Source organism: Chrysochloris asiatica, unplaced genomic scaffold (assembly GCF_000296735.1).
Source record: "Chrysochloris asiatica unplaced genomic scaffold, ChrAsi1.0 scaffold00005, whole genome shotgun sequence".
In the NCBI taxonomy this organism is placed as follows: Eukaryota; Metazoa; Chordata; class Mammalia; order Afrosoricida; family Chrysochloridae; genus Chrysochloris; species Chrysochloris asiatica.
The window spans coordinates 12,286,017-12,303,739 of record NW_006408523.1 but is presented as its reverse complement, the minus strand read 5'-3'; the positions used below and the strand labels follow the sequence as shown (position 1 = coordinate 12,303,739).

The following is a 17,723-nucleotide window of genomic DNA, read 5'->3' as shown; positions in this document are numbered from 1 at the left end:
TAGTGAGGTTGGCCCAGGATTGGGCAGTGTATCGTTCTGCTGTACATAAGGTTGCTATGAGTCGGTACCAACTCGATTGGCACCTAACAACAATTCTTTGCCTATTTAAAACTTTGGGTGATTTGTATTTTTCTGAAAGTTAATTTATTCTAAATACTAATCAGGTTGTCAAGGGGCTCTGGCAGCTTTGTGGTTATAGTTGGGCTGCTAATTTCAAGGTCAGCAGTTCAAAAATATCAGCTGTTCCTTAGGAGAAAGATGAGGCTTTCTGCTCCAGTAAAGATTTGTAGCCTCAGAAGCCCTATGCAGGGTCGCTATGAGTCAGAACCAACTCCACGGCAATACTACCACCACCACAAACCTTTGTCAGTTATAATCAGCACTTAACAGTATTTTCTCCCAGTCTGAGTTCAGCTTTTCAGTTTGTGTTTTTATGTCCATGGTGTTTTCCTTTTATCAGTTTTCTCCCTTTATAGTTTTTCTGCTTTTCATAACTGTGAAATGCTTGTTAATCATACACCATTTTCTTCCATGAACTTTTGTTTTCACTTCTGGGTCTTTAATCAACTTAGACTTTCTGCAAAGAAGGCTGTTGGAATTTTGATAGGGACTGTGGTGTGAATCTATAGAGTACTTTCTGGGTAGTATATAGACAACAAAGTTAAGTCTTCTGATCAGTGAACATGGAATATCCTTTCATTTACTTAGGTTCTCTTTAACCTCTTTCAGTAATGTTTTATAATTTTCATTGTACACATATTTCACTTTCTTGGTTAAATTTAATACCAGGCATTTTATTTACTAAGATGATATTATAAGCGGAATTGTTTCCTTAACTTCCTTTTCAGAATGCTCATTGCTAATATATAGAAACCCAACTAATTTGAATTTATATAATGTACAAATTAGTAAAGAAAAATATTGGCTTCCTTAAATGGGTAAAATAGAGCACATCACAAAATAAATGTTTACTCATAGTAGTAAATTTTTAAATTTTGGATTGAATATTAATACTATGAAAATTGTGTTTCTAACAGGTAATCCACCTCGAAGACCTAAGTCTGTACTTCCTCGCGATTTAGGCAATTTGGACAAGGAACAAGTAAATCTCTTTATATTTTTATATATTGAAAGATTAATCTGGTTTGAAATGAAGTACTTAAATTTCTAAAGCACACTTAACCCAAACGCTACTAGTCATAGGATCCCATGATGTGAAAATTTGCTTTGTTCTTTAGGATAGATGAGAAAAGTCTTATCTTTATAGGCTACCTTGCCCAGAGAACCATTTGATCCAATGATATTTCCAGACCCTGAATATAAAGAAGATGAAGAGGAAATTCACGAAGAAATCAGTCATCCTGATGGAAAGGTTAAATTTTTGTTGTTTTTTTTTTAAATAACAAATGCTATTTAGAAAATAAGTATGGGTTAAAATTAAGTGGAAACCTTTAAATTCTCAAATAATTAAGACTGTTAATGAGGGTTAGGAACCTCATGTTCTTGAAGTACATTGGAGTATATGACCTAGCCTTGAATCTTTGTACTCCTAAAAATGCTCACTGTACAACATGCGTTCTTTCTTGTTTAGAGGTGTGGCAATAGGAGGACCACAGTCACCTTTACCTGTTAGGCTAAGCCGCCTTTAGCAGTTCTTGGCACTTTACAAATGCCTCAGTTCATACTAAGCATTAACTTTCTTGAAGACATTTTCATATTTATCCTGGTTCATATGTCTTTCTCTCTCTAGACTGCACCATCGTATTCTTGTTCTTAGCAGCTTTTGAATGGGAAAGCTGCCTGACTAGTTGTTCCATGTGTTAAGTGCCATCGAGTCAGGTCTGACTCATGGTGACCCTGTATAGGGTTTCTGAGGAGTTACTGGTGAACTTGAACCACCAATCTTATGGTTCAAAGCAAACTTGTGGTCCAGCGCCTTATCCTGCAGGGCTATACCAGGACTCCAGTTGTTCCAGGTAGAAGAGTAGAATGAAAAGGCAAGGGAGCTTACACAAGGCTTGTCAGAGGAGTAGTGGTGAGGGAATTTCTTCCTTAGATTCATAGAAACTTACTTTTTCAAATACCCGAATTTGATTCATTTAAATTGAAATCACAAGGCCAAAATTGGATAAAGAATAGTTAAAAAGGAAGGAGTTAAGCTTTTCCTGTACAAATTCTAGTTTTCTGTTTCAGAAAAATTCTAGCTGAAAATGACCAGTTTTTGACCTTTAATGAAGTAAAGGACCTGGGAACAGTCACCAGTGGCTTTTGGATAGATATATCAAGCTGTGTACACAGCAGCATCTATAAAATATTCTTGTCAGAAGAATTCCATGTGAATTTAATCCACTCTCTGGATCTAACTGCTAGTATTTTTGAGAAATGCAGGAGGTACCAGAACATGTTACACGGCATGGGAAACCCGACAGACTTATGACCCAGTTCCATCTAGAAATAATTGGCATTATGAAGGGGCAGGTAGGGGTTGGATGGGAACTTTTATTAAAGATTTAAGGACCACACCAACCAAGTGTTGTATATGGACCTTGTATCATCGGATTCAGAAAAATCAACTGTAAAAAGCTGGGGGGAAGATGGAGAGGGACACAACGTAGTCATTTTGTGATCAAGGAATTAGTTTAAGTGTATGATTTTGGTTAAAGATCCTTCCATTCAAGGTATCTATTCAAGTTTTTATAGGTGAAGTGATGTCTACAAATTTTTTTTTTTTTTTATTGTGAATTATGTGATAGTTTACATGGGGAGAACATTAGCTTTACATTCGTCCTATCGTATATCGTTTCATTGCCATGGTTACAATCCCTTCCATGCAACATCAACCAACCAGAGGGTATTTACAATTTGGTTTTAGAAAGTCTGTCAAAGGGAAGTAAGTGACATAAGAATGGTAATGTGTTAGAACTTGAAGTTGATTGTTGGAAACTTATTACAGTTTTCTTCTTTTTGAGAAATGTTTTACCTTTCAATTAAAAGAGAATTAAGAGCTATTTTTGCGACTTGGTTAATCTTGGTCTGTTTGTGTTTTTTTTTCAGGTAGAAAAGGTTTTTAAGAATGGATGCCGTGTTATATTATTTCCAAATGGCACTCGGAAAGAAGTGAGTGCCGACGGGAAGACATTCACTGTCACTTTCTTTAACGGTGATGTGAAGCAGGTCATGCCAGACGAGAGAGTGGTAGGTTTCTGGAGGAGGCTTTACTGTGTAGTCAGGCGTCTCAGACAAGCTACAGTGGCTCTTTGTCTTTGCAGATCTACTACTATGCTGCTACCCAGACCACTCACACTACTTACCCAGAGGGACTCCAAGTGTTACATTTCTCAAGTGGACAGATAGGTAAGAGTTGGTTTCCCCTTTCTTTATTAAATTCTGCCCTTCCTTTAAAAAATAATTACAGTAAACTTTTTTAAACAGAAAAACATTTTCCAGACGGAAGAAAAGAAATCACATTTCCTGATCAGACTATTAAAAACTTATTTGCTGATGGACAAGAAGAAAGCATTTTTCCAGATGGTACAATTGTCAGAGTACAGCGGTAAGATAGCTATTCAGATTTCATTTTAAGATCCAACTTTTATTACTAAATGGATTTTTAAAAATATAAAACGTTTAAAATTTCAGTGACAAATAGGAAACAAACCTGATACTTTGAGGACGGGTGAGGAAGTTTAGAATTTGTGCTGTGTTTATTCCTGATCATTATTTTGCTATGAGATAGTTTTGTCTTTGTCATTAGGCAATTAAAAGGGAATCTATTAAGTATTCCCGACTTACGGTGTGGCACAGTAGGATCAGCATTGGACTGCAAACTACAAGGTCGGCAGTTCAAACCCACCAGCTGCTTTTAAGAACACTATCTAAAGTATTCCAGGAAAGGGCAAATATTTCTTTAGACATAAACCTGGTGAAATCTGGAAACAGTGCATGAGATAGTCTTGTCCAAACACTGTCTCTATTAGACTGTCTTCTCTAAATCTGGAGATTCTCCATCTCCCTGCCACCAGCCTGATCAATACTTCACTTACCCGACGGCTTCTCCAATCCAATTCTCTCAAATTAGCAATGTTTTAGAAAAATCCTGTAAGTTTTACATTTCTTGAAGGTACAGACTTCTTAAGTGACTTCAGTCTGTGATAAATTGCTTGTTAGCTCCACAGTTTTCATTTATGGTGGTGGGCCAACGGGGCCAGTTTGTGCCTTCCTTTCCTAGAGTGTGACAATGCTGAAGTACCCACTAATTTGAATACAACTGTTTTTAAAGGAGCTCTGGTAGCGTAGTGGTTACAAATTGGGCCGCGAAGCGTAGTGGTTACAAATTGGGCTGCGAACCTTAAGGTCAGCAGTTCGAAACTACCAGTTGTTCCGTGGGATAAAGATTTACAGCCTCGGAAATGCTGTACAGGGTCGCTATGAGTCAGAACCGACTCCATGGCACATAACAACAAAATGTTTTTAATAGAATTCTATAACTGACCCCAATAGTACTAAGTAATTTAGAAACTTCACTTTTTTTTCTTAACATGGCCTGGGACTTTATCTGGTACTCAACCAAGTAAGTAGCAATTTGTTAAAAAATTAAATGAAAAACTTATGTGTACACTACACTATGAGTAGAGTCATGGTGTGGCACTTTAGGATAAGCACTGGACTGCTAACTGCAAAGCCGGCTGAAACCCACCAGCTGTTCCTTGGAAACCCTATATGAGGGTTGCTGCTATAAGTTGGAACCAACTTGACATCACTTACCAACACCACTTTGAGTGATTTAAGAAACATTTCAAGTTCTTTTTCACTCTTATGCTAAAATTTTCTATTTTAAACTGTCTTTTAATAATATATTATACTTCGGCAATTTCCAGATACTTTATTAATTCATTTAAGGCTTTTTACTTGTAACTGTGGCTCTCGAACTAACAGAGACTGCTGGGTCTCACCCAGTAATTTGCATTGTTTAAAGTGCTGGTTTCTGAGGAGCAGGTGATGGGTTTGAACATCTGACCTCTGTGTTTAGCAGTCCAGTGCTTCCCCTGCAAAGCCACACCACGTTCTTATGGGGTGATGCTAACACTGTAAACATAAGGACTGTCCTTTGTAATACAGTGGTTCTCAGAATATAGCTTTTGAGTTAAACACTTTTGTGAGAATACCAAAATACAAAGAGCCAACCACCCTCTATAGGGTTTCCAAGGAGCACCTGGTGGGTTTGAACTGCCGACCTTGTTGCTTAAGTGTTGTCGAGTTGGTTTCAACTCACAGCCACCCCATGTAGGATTTCCAAACCGACCCTGTGTTCCAGTGCTTTAACCCACAATGCTATACAGGGCTCCAAATCTATCCCTACACATTATTTATGTATTTTGTTCAGCTTGAATATTTCATAGCAAACAGTCAACTTTGTACATTAACTCTTTTTATATTCTGCTTCTTTGTTCCATTGCTGCAAAACATCTGCTGATGGTAAAGTAAATTGATTAAAACAAGATTTTCATGGGGCCTTGTACACAAGGGGACTTCTAAAGGTTTATAGGAAAATACAATGAAAAGGGAATGCACTTTTTCCATGAACCTTTGAAGCCCCTTGTGTCTCTATAAGAAATAATTGCCAAAATGAAAAGGCTACTTTTAGATCATTTAGCTGTTGTGTATTTTAAATACATTAAAATCTATTTTAAATCTACAGTGATGGCAACAAAATCATAGAATTTAATAATGGTCAAAGAGAACTACATACCGCCCAATTCAAGAGACGGGACTATCCAGACGGCACTGTTAAAACTGTGTATGCAAATGGTCATCAAGAAACAAAATACACATCTGGTCGAGTGAGAGTTAAAGACAAAGATGGCAACGTTCTAATGGATACAAAACTGTAATGATGCCTGGTTAATCATGAATTAACACTAACTTCATTTTCTTGTTAAAAATGTGTCTTTCCTGTGACTTATTTATAGACTGTGTGTGTGTATACAAATGATAAAGATTATGTTTGCACTTTGAAAGTTCATTGCTTCATTGACAGCTTTCATTTATAATTCACACCTACCTGTCTTTCTTCAGTTAGACTCATGTCTAGGGAAAACATTAGTTATACAAAAGGCACATCAACCACAGATGTACTTGTAGAGAGTATTTATGCAAGGAGTTAAATGAATCTCTCTAGCCAGAACCCATGATATACTACAGAGTATTTCACTGTAATAGAATGGGAGGTTAAAACAATGACTAGAATGTGTCAAAGAGTATAACAGGTATTAAGAGTTCATTCTTGAGTACAATCGTATTGTGAGGAGAAAGCAATTTGTATAACTAGAGTGTCAACAAGTTTTGGGACATTTTGGAGAGTGAAGGGTGAATACCCAGTGTTAACTGATGAATGTCAACCAAGTACCTTCATATTTTCACTTGTAAGATTGTGGTAGGTCAGTGGAAGGAAGGCAGATGTCCGATAGAGAAAGTCAAGTCTCTTACATGTATACCCATCCTATAGATTGGTCTAGATAGAGCTTGCTAATGCAATATGACTTAAGTGTTGATAAAGTTCAGTTAAAACACTTAAGTAGTAGTTCTAGGTGCAATTAAGAACGGAATATAACAAAACTTAAATTTTTCATGGCTTATTTTGTTCTGAATTTTGTTACTTCAGAATTGAGAAATATTTAAAGTCTCTCTCTGCTCATATAAAAATACAAGGGGGCTTCAAAACATTTCTGGAAAAATCCCATCATCTTTAAGTTCCATTTTTTTCCAAGAATGTTTTGAAGCCCCCTTGTAAAACAGAATATATAAGTCACAGACTATGAGAAGATATGTGCAACATGAATTTATGACCGTCTTAAGATAAAGCAGCGATATCCTCACTCGGTACTGAATCTCAGTGCCTGCACATACAACAGTGAGATACCTTTCATGCTTCTTTAGTACTGTTGAGTCAGGTCTGACCCACAGTGACTCTGTATAGGGTTTCCAAGGAGTGCCTAGTGAGCTTGAACCACCGATCTCATGGTTCAAACCAACTTTGCAGCCTAGCACATTAACCCACAGCACCGATTATATGCTAGTGGCATATAATTAGAAATACTGTCTTAGTGCAGCACTGGACTGCTAACCAAGAGGTTGGTGGTTCAGACTCACATGAGGTGGAACCGACTTGACAGCACCAGCAATGGTCTGGCAACACCAAGTGTTGGCAAGGAATGCAGACTACTGATGGCACTGTTGTAAATGGCTTCTTAGAAAACTGCAAGCAGCTTAAATACCTAACCGCAGAATAAATTATAGTATATGCAGAGATGAATAGAGCAGTGAAAGGAAATAGAGCTACGTATACCAACGTATATCAAACAGCACGACTAAAGTGCAAAAGTAACTGGGATACTACATGCATTCAAAATATTAGCAATATTAACATATTTCTTAAACTGGATATACATTAGATATAAAAGGAACTAAAATGTTTTTTCAAGTGCCTAAAGTACTTCAGTTTCAAATCATAATAAAATAAAACAAAATGTTTGAAAGCAATTATTTATTAACTATTTTCAGATTATTTTTCAAACAATTCTTAACAGTTCAACATCTAAGAAAAAAAAAACTATTACAGAACAAATAAACTGAAAAGATCTAATTACAACAAAACTTTCTTCTGTACTGTGTACAATATACCTGGAAAAAAAAAAAGTGTTATTTTAAACCTTAGTTAATGTTCATACCTAGTTGAAGTACCCATTAGATGTATGTGATTGAAGAAGAAGATAAAGTCTTAGCAGATGAGCTACCTACGTTATTATTGGGACAGGACTGTATCTGTGTTTAAATTAAATGGGTCATGGCCCCTGCTCTCTTCTGTTTATCCCCATACTAGCTGGCACCATGAGAGCCACCATTGCCGCTGGTGCTCATTCAATATAAGGTGAGAAGCAAGCAGGAAGAGAGCGTCTTGTGGAACGACTTGTGGTGCTTTTCTGGAGACCTCAGCATTAATCTTTGTTCTGTAAGTCACATGCTTTATGCTGACTATAAAGGGGACCAAAAATTGAAGTCTACTCACATCATTCATCTTTGTCTGCAAGCCCCATTTCTACTAAGGACATATGGACTGGGTATTGTTCATCTTCATATAACATCACTGTTTGTTCTGGTGCCTGAGTCTAAAATGAAAAGATTATTGTTGTCAAGAAAATACAATAATGTCCTTTTAAACTTCTCTCTTCTAAGCCTAGCCATTCCTCAAAGAGGGAAAAGGCATATCCTAGGTTTATTTCTAATGCAAAGGGTACACTGCTAGCTCAGTGGTAGGAAGGACTCTTACCTGAGGGAGATGTGTGTACCTCATGTGCAGCCATTACCTGTCAGTCGCAGCCTGCATGCGGCTATGATGCTGAGCAGGGTTCAGTGATGTGTCTAGACTGAGGTGGACCAGGAAGAAAGGCCTGCTGATTAACTTTTGGAAATCAGTCAGTGAAAGTCCTAGGAACCTAACTGGCCATGATCACGAGGATCGTTGTTTCAGTGCATGGGGTCACCATGAGGTGGGCTAACTTAGTGTCAGTTTTCAATGACAGCATATTGGAAAGGGCATCTGTGATGGTTCCTACTAAACCATATTCTTCCCAATCTGCTCTAGTTACATAGTTAACTCCTCCCCCCAAGGGGTGTGCTTAACAAAACTGGTTAAGTCAGTTCCAACTCATGGTGACTATATGTGTGTCAGAATTCTAGCACTGGTGTTTCAACACTGGTGTCTCTATGACTTGCGTTTCAGAAGTAGATCGGCAAGAGAGGTGGAAAGATGGCAGATTAGGATCCGAGAGGTGGTATGGAACGTCTATTTCTTTAACAAAGATACCGATAACCAAAGCGACAGATGGAGATGACACTTCTGGAACTCTGAGCTTCAGATGAAGAGAGAGAGAAGTGGACTGAATGCTTATTAGGAGAGAGAGCTGAGCAGACACAGCAAAAAAAAAAGGAGAGATCGGTGGTGTGACCTGCGGTCAGACAGGTGTCGCTGGTAGCTTGAGTTTTGTGAGCAGCACCCGAGACAACATACAGGTACCACTCAAGAAACAGTAGCAGAACAGATGAGAAAACAGAATCCTTCATATTATACCTACAAGAGACACACCTTACACACAAAAACAAAAATAGATTAAAAATCAAAGGATGGAAAAAATATGTCAAGCTAAGTGGCAATAAGGAGTCCTGGTGTGGCGAGGTGGGTTAATGCGTCAAAGTGAAAAGTGGTTTGAGCTGCAAGGTCGGTGGTTCAAGCTCACCAACTGCTCCTTGGAAATCCTTATACAAGGTCACTATGGGTCAGAATCGACTTGATGGCACTTCACAACAACAACAACAACGGCAATAAAAAAGAAAACAGGAGTAGCAATACTGACTTCTGATAAAGTAGACTTTAAGGCAAAAACCAGCATGAGACAAAAAAGGACACTATCTCCTGATTAAAGGGTCAGTTGAACAAGAGGACATAACCGTATCTATGGTCCCAATGAGAGAGCCTCAAAAGTATGTAACTGAAGAAAGAAACCGACAATTGTACAGTAACAGCTCAGTGACGTAAAGTTAGTTCTGACTCACAGCAACCCTGTAGAGGGTTTCCAAGAAAATGGTGGATCTGAACCTTGGATGTTGCCGTCCAGTGCTTATTCTACAGTGCCACAACAGGACTCTACAATAGCAGTAGGAGATTTTAATAGACCATGTTTAATGAAGGACAGAACAGCTAGTAAAACTCAACGAAGACACATAAGAACTAAACAATGCAATCAAGCAACATGACCTCATAGATTTATAGAGCACTCAATCCAACAAGAGCACCATACACATTCATTTCCAGTGCTCGTGGAATGTTCTCCACAACAGAGCCAAAATGCAAGCCTCAACCAATTTTAAACCATAAAAATACAAAATACCTCTTCCGATCACAATGCTGTAAAATTGGAAATCAATAGGAAGATGAAGGAAACAAAATCAAATAACAGAAATTGAGTAACACCCTGCTTAAAAGATAGTGGATAATAGAACAAATGAAAAATGAAAAAAATCCTTGAATAAATGAGAATGAAAATTTGTTAAGTTCTATCGAGTCAGTTCTGACTCTCAGTGACCCTAGGGTTTCCAAGGAGCAGCTGGTGAGTTTGAACTGCCGACCTTCTGTTTCAAGGTCCAGTGCTGATCCTACAGTGCCACACTTTGTTGTTGTTGTTGTTAAGTGCCGTCGAGTCGGGTCCGACCCATAGCGACCCTGTACAGTGCCACACTAACAGAATGAAAATACAATATACTGAAACCTTTGGGACACAGCAGAACAGTACTTAGTGGGCAATTTATAGTAATAAATGCACCTATCAAAATAAAAAACAAAACATAATCAACACATAACATCTCCAGCAACTAGAAAATGGCTAGCAAAGTAAGCATAGAGTCAACAAGAAACAAAAGAGATCAGAGCAGAAACATGAATTAGAAAACAGATGAACAATAGATAAGAAGTTGGCTCGTTGAAAGGATTAGTAAAACTGACCAATCACTGGCAAATCTAACATAAGAAAAGGAGAAGATGCAGATTAACATGCATAAGGAACAATATGGGTAACATCACAACAGAACCAATGGAAAAAAAAATGCTAATAGAAATGCTATGAAGAATTATAATCCAAAAATTAGAAAATACACAAGAAATGAATATTTTTAGAAAAACACGACCAACCTAAACAGGGTAACACAGAAAATTTGAACAGACCAATAACAAAAGAAGAAACTGATCAGGTAATTTAAAAACTACTAACAAAAGATACCCAAGCCATGATATTTTCAATAACCTCATATGCATGTGAAAGCTGGACAGTGAATAAGGAAGACCGTAGAAGAATTGATGCTTTTGAGCTATGGTGTTGGAGCACAATACTAAAAGTACCATGGGGCTGCCAAAAGAACCAATAGATCCATTTTGGAAAAAGTACTGCCAGAGTGCTTCTTAGAGGCCAAGATGGCCAAACTTCATCTCTCATACTTTGGACATATTGTCAGGAGGGACCAGTCACTGGAGAAGGAGAACATGTTTGGTAAGGTGGAGGGTCAGAGAAAAAGAGGAAGACCCTCAGCGAGATGGATTGGCCAAGTGGCAGCATCAATGGGCTTAAGCATGGCAACAATAGTGAGGTTGGCCCAGGATTGGGCAGTGTTTCGTTCTGCTGTACATAAGGTCGTTATGAATCGATGGCACCTCAAAACAACAAAAGATCCAAGTCCAGACAGCTTTACTGGTGAATTCTATCAAGCATGTAGAGAAGTGGTGAGAACAGTTTTTCTCACATTATTCCAAAACATAGAAAAGGATAGAAAACTACTTATTACATTTTATGAAGGAAGCCTAACCCTCACACAATTACCAGGCAAAACCAAGAATATTAGACCAATGTCATTCATGAACATAGATGTAAAAATGGTGTGTTGTGAAGTGCTGTAGAGTCAACCTTATGGTTCGAACCTAGAAGTTTAAAGAACATCAATAAACAACTAGGGACAAACTTAGGAGCTGTAATACATGCCAGAAATATGTGATCAAACATGACTAAAAATACACTAATAGCAGAAGACAAAACAGATGACTGGGACCTCCTAAAAATTAGACATTTATATGAATCAAAAGATTTCACCAAGAGTAAAAAGTGAGCCAACAGACTGGAAAAATTTTTTGCAACAACATTATCAGACAAGGCACTGATCTCTAAAATTTATAGAATACTACAACACCTACAAACTAACAACCCAATTGAAAAATGGGCACAGGACATAGACACATTTCACCAAAGAAGGCATTCAGGCAGTTAAACAAACACGTAGGAATGTTGACGATCGTTAGCCATTAGAGAGATGCAGATCTTAACAACAATGCGATATAATCTCACCCCAGCATTAACAGCAAGGTCCAAAATACCAGAAAACAGCAAATATTGGTAAGGGTGTGGGGAGTCTGGCACTCTCATATATTGCTGGTGTTGCTGTAAAATGTGGAAAATGATAGGCGTTTCTACTGAAAGGTGGAAACAGAAATACCATGTCATCTAGCAATCCCTCTACCTGGTATATGTCCACTAGAAATAAAAGCCAGGACACGAGCAGACACATGCACACCGGTGTGCATTTGGTGCACTAGTCACCATAGCAAAAAGATGGGAGATAGCCTAAATGCTCGTCAATGGAAGAATGGGTAAACAAACTTGGGTGCGTACACACAATAGTATACTTTCGCAACTCTGAAGAAAAGTGATGAATCTGGAAAAGACCTCATAACTTGGATGAACCTGAATGACTGTATGTTGAGTGACAGAAATCAATCATAAAAGGACAAATATTGTATGAGACTACAATTGTAAAACCTCAAGGTTTTCATACTGAAAGAAACATTCTTTGACGGTTCCCAGGTGTGGTGTGGGAGGGAAGGGGAATAATTCGCTGTCTATAGGGTAGACACATGTTAACTTGGGTGACAGGGAGGGCAGTATACAACTGGCAGAATAATGATGAAGATGGTCTAGACACAGGAAGGTATTATGCAAGGACTAAAGGAGATAAAGGTAAACAGTGATAGATACACAACCTTCTCATAACAGTGTAGACACATGAACAGAGACTGGCTGAATGAGTGTGAAAGAAAGAGTGGGATATATATATATAATTCCACAAATATATGCGTTTGAAAGAGGGTATTTCTACACGAGGATCTAAAAAGAGAAAATGGGACAGCTGTGGTTGCATGGAAGGGATTTCAGTTGTTGAGATGAAACACGGTGTGATTTGTTGAATGTAAAACTGATGATTTTGTCTGTACACCTTCACTCAAAAAAAAAAGATTTGTCAGAACTTCCTCTCTTCCAGTCCTGCTCTGATGGAGTCATGAGCACACAGTACCACGCAGACTGCAAGACTTTCCTGGACAGAGCCAAAGGCTCCAACACTACCATCCCTGTTAAAATTCTTCTGTACTGTAATCTTAAAGCATTATTCCTTTTTGCATCAATTGACCAAATTATGAATGTTATATTTTGAAAGTTATTCAAAGATCTAGCTACAAAGCTAAGTAAAATATTGTTACTAGGCTTCTAATTCATACATGCACAGGTAAATACCATACAATGCATTTTTAAACATGCCTGTGGGATCAGTGGATGTCTGCAGACAAGTTGTCTAAAAGTCTCATTAGAGTGCCTTCCAGAAAAAGTCAAGGGAATCTGCAGCAGCAGTTAATCTGAAGCAGAAAAGTCAGTGCAGAAGTTTATAGCAACTGGTTCTTATGATTACAAAGGGGTCATCTTTACAGATTTTCTCAAAGGCACAGGATGGTCACAGAGACTTATTATGACAAGTTTTCAGAAAACTGAACACTGAGTTGGTGAGAAAAAGGCCGGCAAAGTTGCACTGAGGAATTCTTCCTCCATCACAATAGTGGGCCTACTCATTCTTCCAGGGCAGCAAGGAGTGTGCTAGGAGAATTTTTTGGGAAACCTTACTAATATACTTTACCTATAGCCCTGTTCTTACTGTTAAGACTCCTTTTTGTTCTCAAACTCAACATTTAAAAGAAACATGATTTGAGTCCCTCAACGATGCTACCCTACTGGTTTTAAATGGTGTAAATGGAAGAGGGCAGAATTTTTAGAGAAAAGGTTAGAGATGGAAACAAAACCTTCACAACTGTACATACCTACGTGGAAGATATGTTGACAGTCAATACTTATATTTTGATTTTTTTAAGTTTTCTAGGTAATTTAGTAGAAATTCCCAAGTGCACATGCATGTTTAATAATATACATGAATGGTGGCTGGTGGTTATGTGTCGTGGAGTCGGTTCTGACTCATAGTGACCCTGTATGGGGTTTCCAAGGCTGTAAATCTTTACGAGAATAGAAAGCCTCGTCTTTCTCCCGCGGAACAGCTGGTAGTTTTGAACTGCTGACCTTGCAGTTCGCAGCCCGATTCGTAACCACTATGCTACCGGAGCGCCTTGAATACATATATATAATATGCTGTTGTTATGTGCTGTGGAGTTGGTTCCGACTCATAGCAACCAGGTACAGGGTTTCCAAGGCTGTAAATCTTTAGGAGAGCAGAAAGCCTCATTTTTCTCCCATGAAACAGCTGGTAGTTTCTAACTGCTGACCCTGAGATTAGTACCCGATTTGTAACCACTACACTACCAGAGCTCCTTATAATATTTGTTTGTTGTTGTTAAGTGCCGTGGAGTCGGTTCCGACCCATAGCGACCCTGTACAGGGTTTCCGAGGCTGTAAATCTTTATGGGAGCAGAAAGCCTCATCTTTCTCCCGCGGAGTGGCTGGTAGTTTCGAACTGCCGGCCTTAAAATTTGCAGCCCAATTCATAACCACTACGCTACCATACACACCCATATATATACCATAAGGAGCTCTGGTAGCGTAGTGGTTACGAATCAGGTTCCTAACCTCAAGCTCGGCAGTTTGAAACTACCAGCTGTTCTGCAAGAGAAAGATGAGGCTTTCTGCTCCCGTAAAGATTTGCAGCCTCAGAAACCCTGTGCAGGGTCGCTATGAGTCGGAACCGACTCATGGTACTTATCAACAACATATATAATATACACACATGTAAAGGGTATTGGAATCCTGGTGTGGTACTGTGGGTTAATGCGCCAGACTGCAAAGCCATTTGAACTGCCAGATCGGTGGTTCAAGCTCATCAGCTGCTCCTTGGAAACCCTATACAGGGTCACAATGGGTTGGAATTGACTCAATGACACTTAACAACACCACCACAAGGGTATTGCTACAAAATTACAAGAACCTTTATCAATGAGCCAGGTATGGCACTGCAGGATAATGCGCTAGACTGCAAGGTCAGCAATTCAAACCCACCAGCCACTCTTTGGGAACCCTATACAGAGTCGCTATGAGTCAGAACTGACTCGACGGCACTTAACACCAACAACATGTGTGTGATAGGACCAATACTATAAAAGAGTTAAGAAAAAGAACCCACACTTAAAGAGGAAAAAAAAAAAAATGTATATATATATGTGTGTGTGTGTGTGTGTATATATATATATATTTGTATTTGCTGATCACTAGGATGTATGGGAAGACAGGAGGGGAGGGAGGGGAAGATAGAGCACAGGGTAAGGAATAGACACAGGATAGTTTGGGGGGGCGGGCAATATACAAGAAGAGGGAGGGGAATGGAAGAGCAAGGCTGATGGAAGAACAGTTAGGCAGGTTCGTATAGGCTAAGTGGGACAGGGATAAATGATGCATGCACAACCTTGGAACAATAGGGCTCCAGGATATAGGGATTAAGGCACAGTTTGAAGAGGTATAAGAGGGAAATAGTGTTAAGATGCTTGGCTGTCTTTTGAATCTGGATTTTCCTTGCCTACCCTCGCTATGGGTCGGACCCGACTCGATGGCACTCAACAACAACAACAACAACCATTGTAAAATAGACCCTTAAGGTAGGGAGAAAGGATAACCAGAATCATCACTACAGAAAGCTTGTAAGTCTGTCTTCAGCCTATAACTGATTGGAATACCTTAAAGGGGGCTAGAAGTTGCCCAGTGAAAGAGGCTTTCTGTGGAGCCTTTACATTGCACAAGACCATAGGTGGAATCCAGATCCCCATACAGAACCACTGAGGTAGGAAATTTCCACTGGAAAGGATGAGTAGACCAGCCTGGAGCTGCTAAAAGAACAAAAGATACTTCGTGAAAGAAAAACTGGCAGGAAAAATCCAAAACAATAACAGCAGTGTGATTACTGTAAGAACATGTAAGCTGTTCACCCGGGAGCCATCAAGGGACCCCTCAGAGCAAACTCCCTTCCAAGACTGAGACTCAAGGGGAATACATGAGCAGGCATGTGATTTGGCTGGTGACCACACTGGTCACCGATAAAGGACAGCCATGAATTGCAAGCTAAGCCCGACTACTTTCAATAGCCCCCCCCCCCGTGAACACAGGTGGAGGCCAGCAGTATGCAAAACTCGGGGACTCCTGGGCCCAGAGGCAGTGACATGGCCACAGAGGACTAGAGCAGAGAGTGAAGCGCCCAGCTGATAGAAAGTGAGGGGAGATGCACAAGAACACCCATACTTGAAGATAATACCCACTTGACCTGGCTTCGATGGCTGGATGATCAAAACTCAACTAGACCGTCTTCTGCGTATAACTGATTGGAATACCTAAAATGGGACTACAAGGTATCCAGTGAAGGAGGATTCCTGAAGAGCCTCGACAGTACAGAAGAATATAAATCAAAGCCTAACCATATCCAGACCTTCAGAGACGGGAAATCTTCCCCTCGAAAGGGCAAGCAGACCAGCCTGGAACAGCCAGAAAACTAGAAAACACTTCTTGAAAGAAAGACCTACAGGAAAAACACAGAACACTAAGGGCAGTCCAACTGCTACCACAAGAACAAGTAGGCTGCTAGCCCAGGAGACATCAAGGCAAGTGGATAGGTCCTCTCTCAGCACAAATCCTCTCCCAAGACTAAGACACAACGGAAATACACGCTCTGATTGGCCACCACGCATGTCACCCATAAAGAGAAATGGCCTAAGAAGAACAATGAAGCGGTGAATTAAGCCCTGCATCGTTCAGCAGACTACTGTGAACCTGGGTGGAGACTCGGTTGCCCAGCAGCGAGGTGGGACCGGGGGGGTTCATGGGCTCAGAGTCAGTGACACAGCTACAGAGGACTAGAGTGGAAAGTGAAGAGACCAGTTGATAAGAAGAGGGCAGACAGACGCAAGAACACCCACACTTGCAGATGATACCCACTTGACCTGGCTTCAGTGACTGGATGGATAGAACTCAACCCGAGGAAGAAGGAAGAGGGGGGAAAAAAAAAGTGTCATCTGATACAACTGGATGAACTGGACCTACACATATAACTGCAGTGGCTCAAAAGAGGAAACAATTACCAGCTACAAGAGTTATTCCCATCCCCTCCATACAAAGAGTGAGAAGGGTTGGGCAACTTGAACATTGGCCACCCAAAATGGGGGAAGGGATACAAAGGTAAGAAGTGACTGGCTTACAAGCTTTCAAGAGGGAACCTAGATCCACAGGGCGGGGAGGATAGTGGAGTCTCCAGTGAATAGTACCCAACCTGTCTAGGAAGGGCTGATGAAAAGAAGTGCAGACAGGTCTCATGTGATGCAATGGTGAAAATTGTTACCAGGACTGATTGTGAGGACTGAAGCGTAAAGGTGCATATTTTATAGTAAAGAGGGGAGTGACTAACCTTTCAGTCTAGGAGCAGAGGGCCCTGGGACCACCAATGGAGAAGAGCGGAGAGCGGGACCCCACCCAGAGAAGCAGTGAGGCCCAAGATGGAGACAGAGAGGATGACGTGAAGAGATGGAGTGCCTGAGGAGTTGAGACCCAGAGAGGGAAAGGGGCTGTGTGCTGAGGACAGTGGGGTGGAGGGGCATATAAGGTATACCCTTTCGCTGGGGGTTGATGCATGGATGGGATGGTAACTAAGGCAATGAAACGATGTACGATAGAATGAACGTAAAACTAATGTTTCCCCATGTAAAATATCACTCAATACACAATAAAACATTTATTTAAAAAATAAAATACACTACTCTTAGAATCACACACACACACACAAAAACTGGACTAGAAGAAGAAAGGAGGGGAAAAAAAAAAAAA

The 17,723-nt window shown here is 39.8% G+C and overlaps 2 protein-coding genes across 2 annotated transcripts in view; one reads left to right on the top strand and one right to left on the bottom strand.

Moving 5' to 3' along the window:
- Positions 1-5,891, top strand: part of CENPJ (centromere protein J) — a 45,696-nt gene extending 39,805 nt beyond the window's left edge. Inside the window, exons 11-16 of the mRNA XM_006831976.1 lie at positions 1,038-1,102; positions 1,268-1,372; positions 3,055-3,195; positions 3,270-3,354; positions 3,433-3,553; positions 5,699-5,891. Of these exons, the coding sequence (XP_006832039.1) occupies positions 1,038-1,102; positions 1,268-1,372; positions 3,055-3,195; positions 3,270-3,354; positions 3,433-3,553; positions 5,699-5,891 (710 nt within the window). The remainder of the gene's footprint in view (positions 1-1,037; positions 1,103-1,267; positions 1,373-3,054; positions 3,196-3,269; positions 3,355-3,432; positions 3,554-5,698) is intronic.
- Positions 5,892-8,066: 2,175 nt separating this feature from the next.
- The window catches only part of RNF17 (ring finger protein 17), a 132,881-nt gene continuing 123,224 nt past the window's right edge, over positions 8,067-17,723 (bottom strand). The window contains exon 36 of the mRNA XM_006832058.1: positions 8,067-8,165. Within this exon, the coding sequence (XP_006832121.1) occupies positions 8,067-8,165 (99 nt within the window). The remainder of the gene's footprint in view (positions 8,166-17,723) is intronic.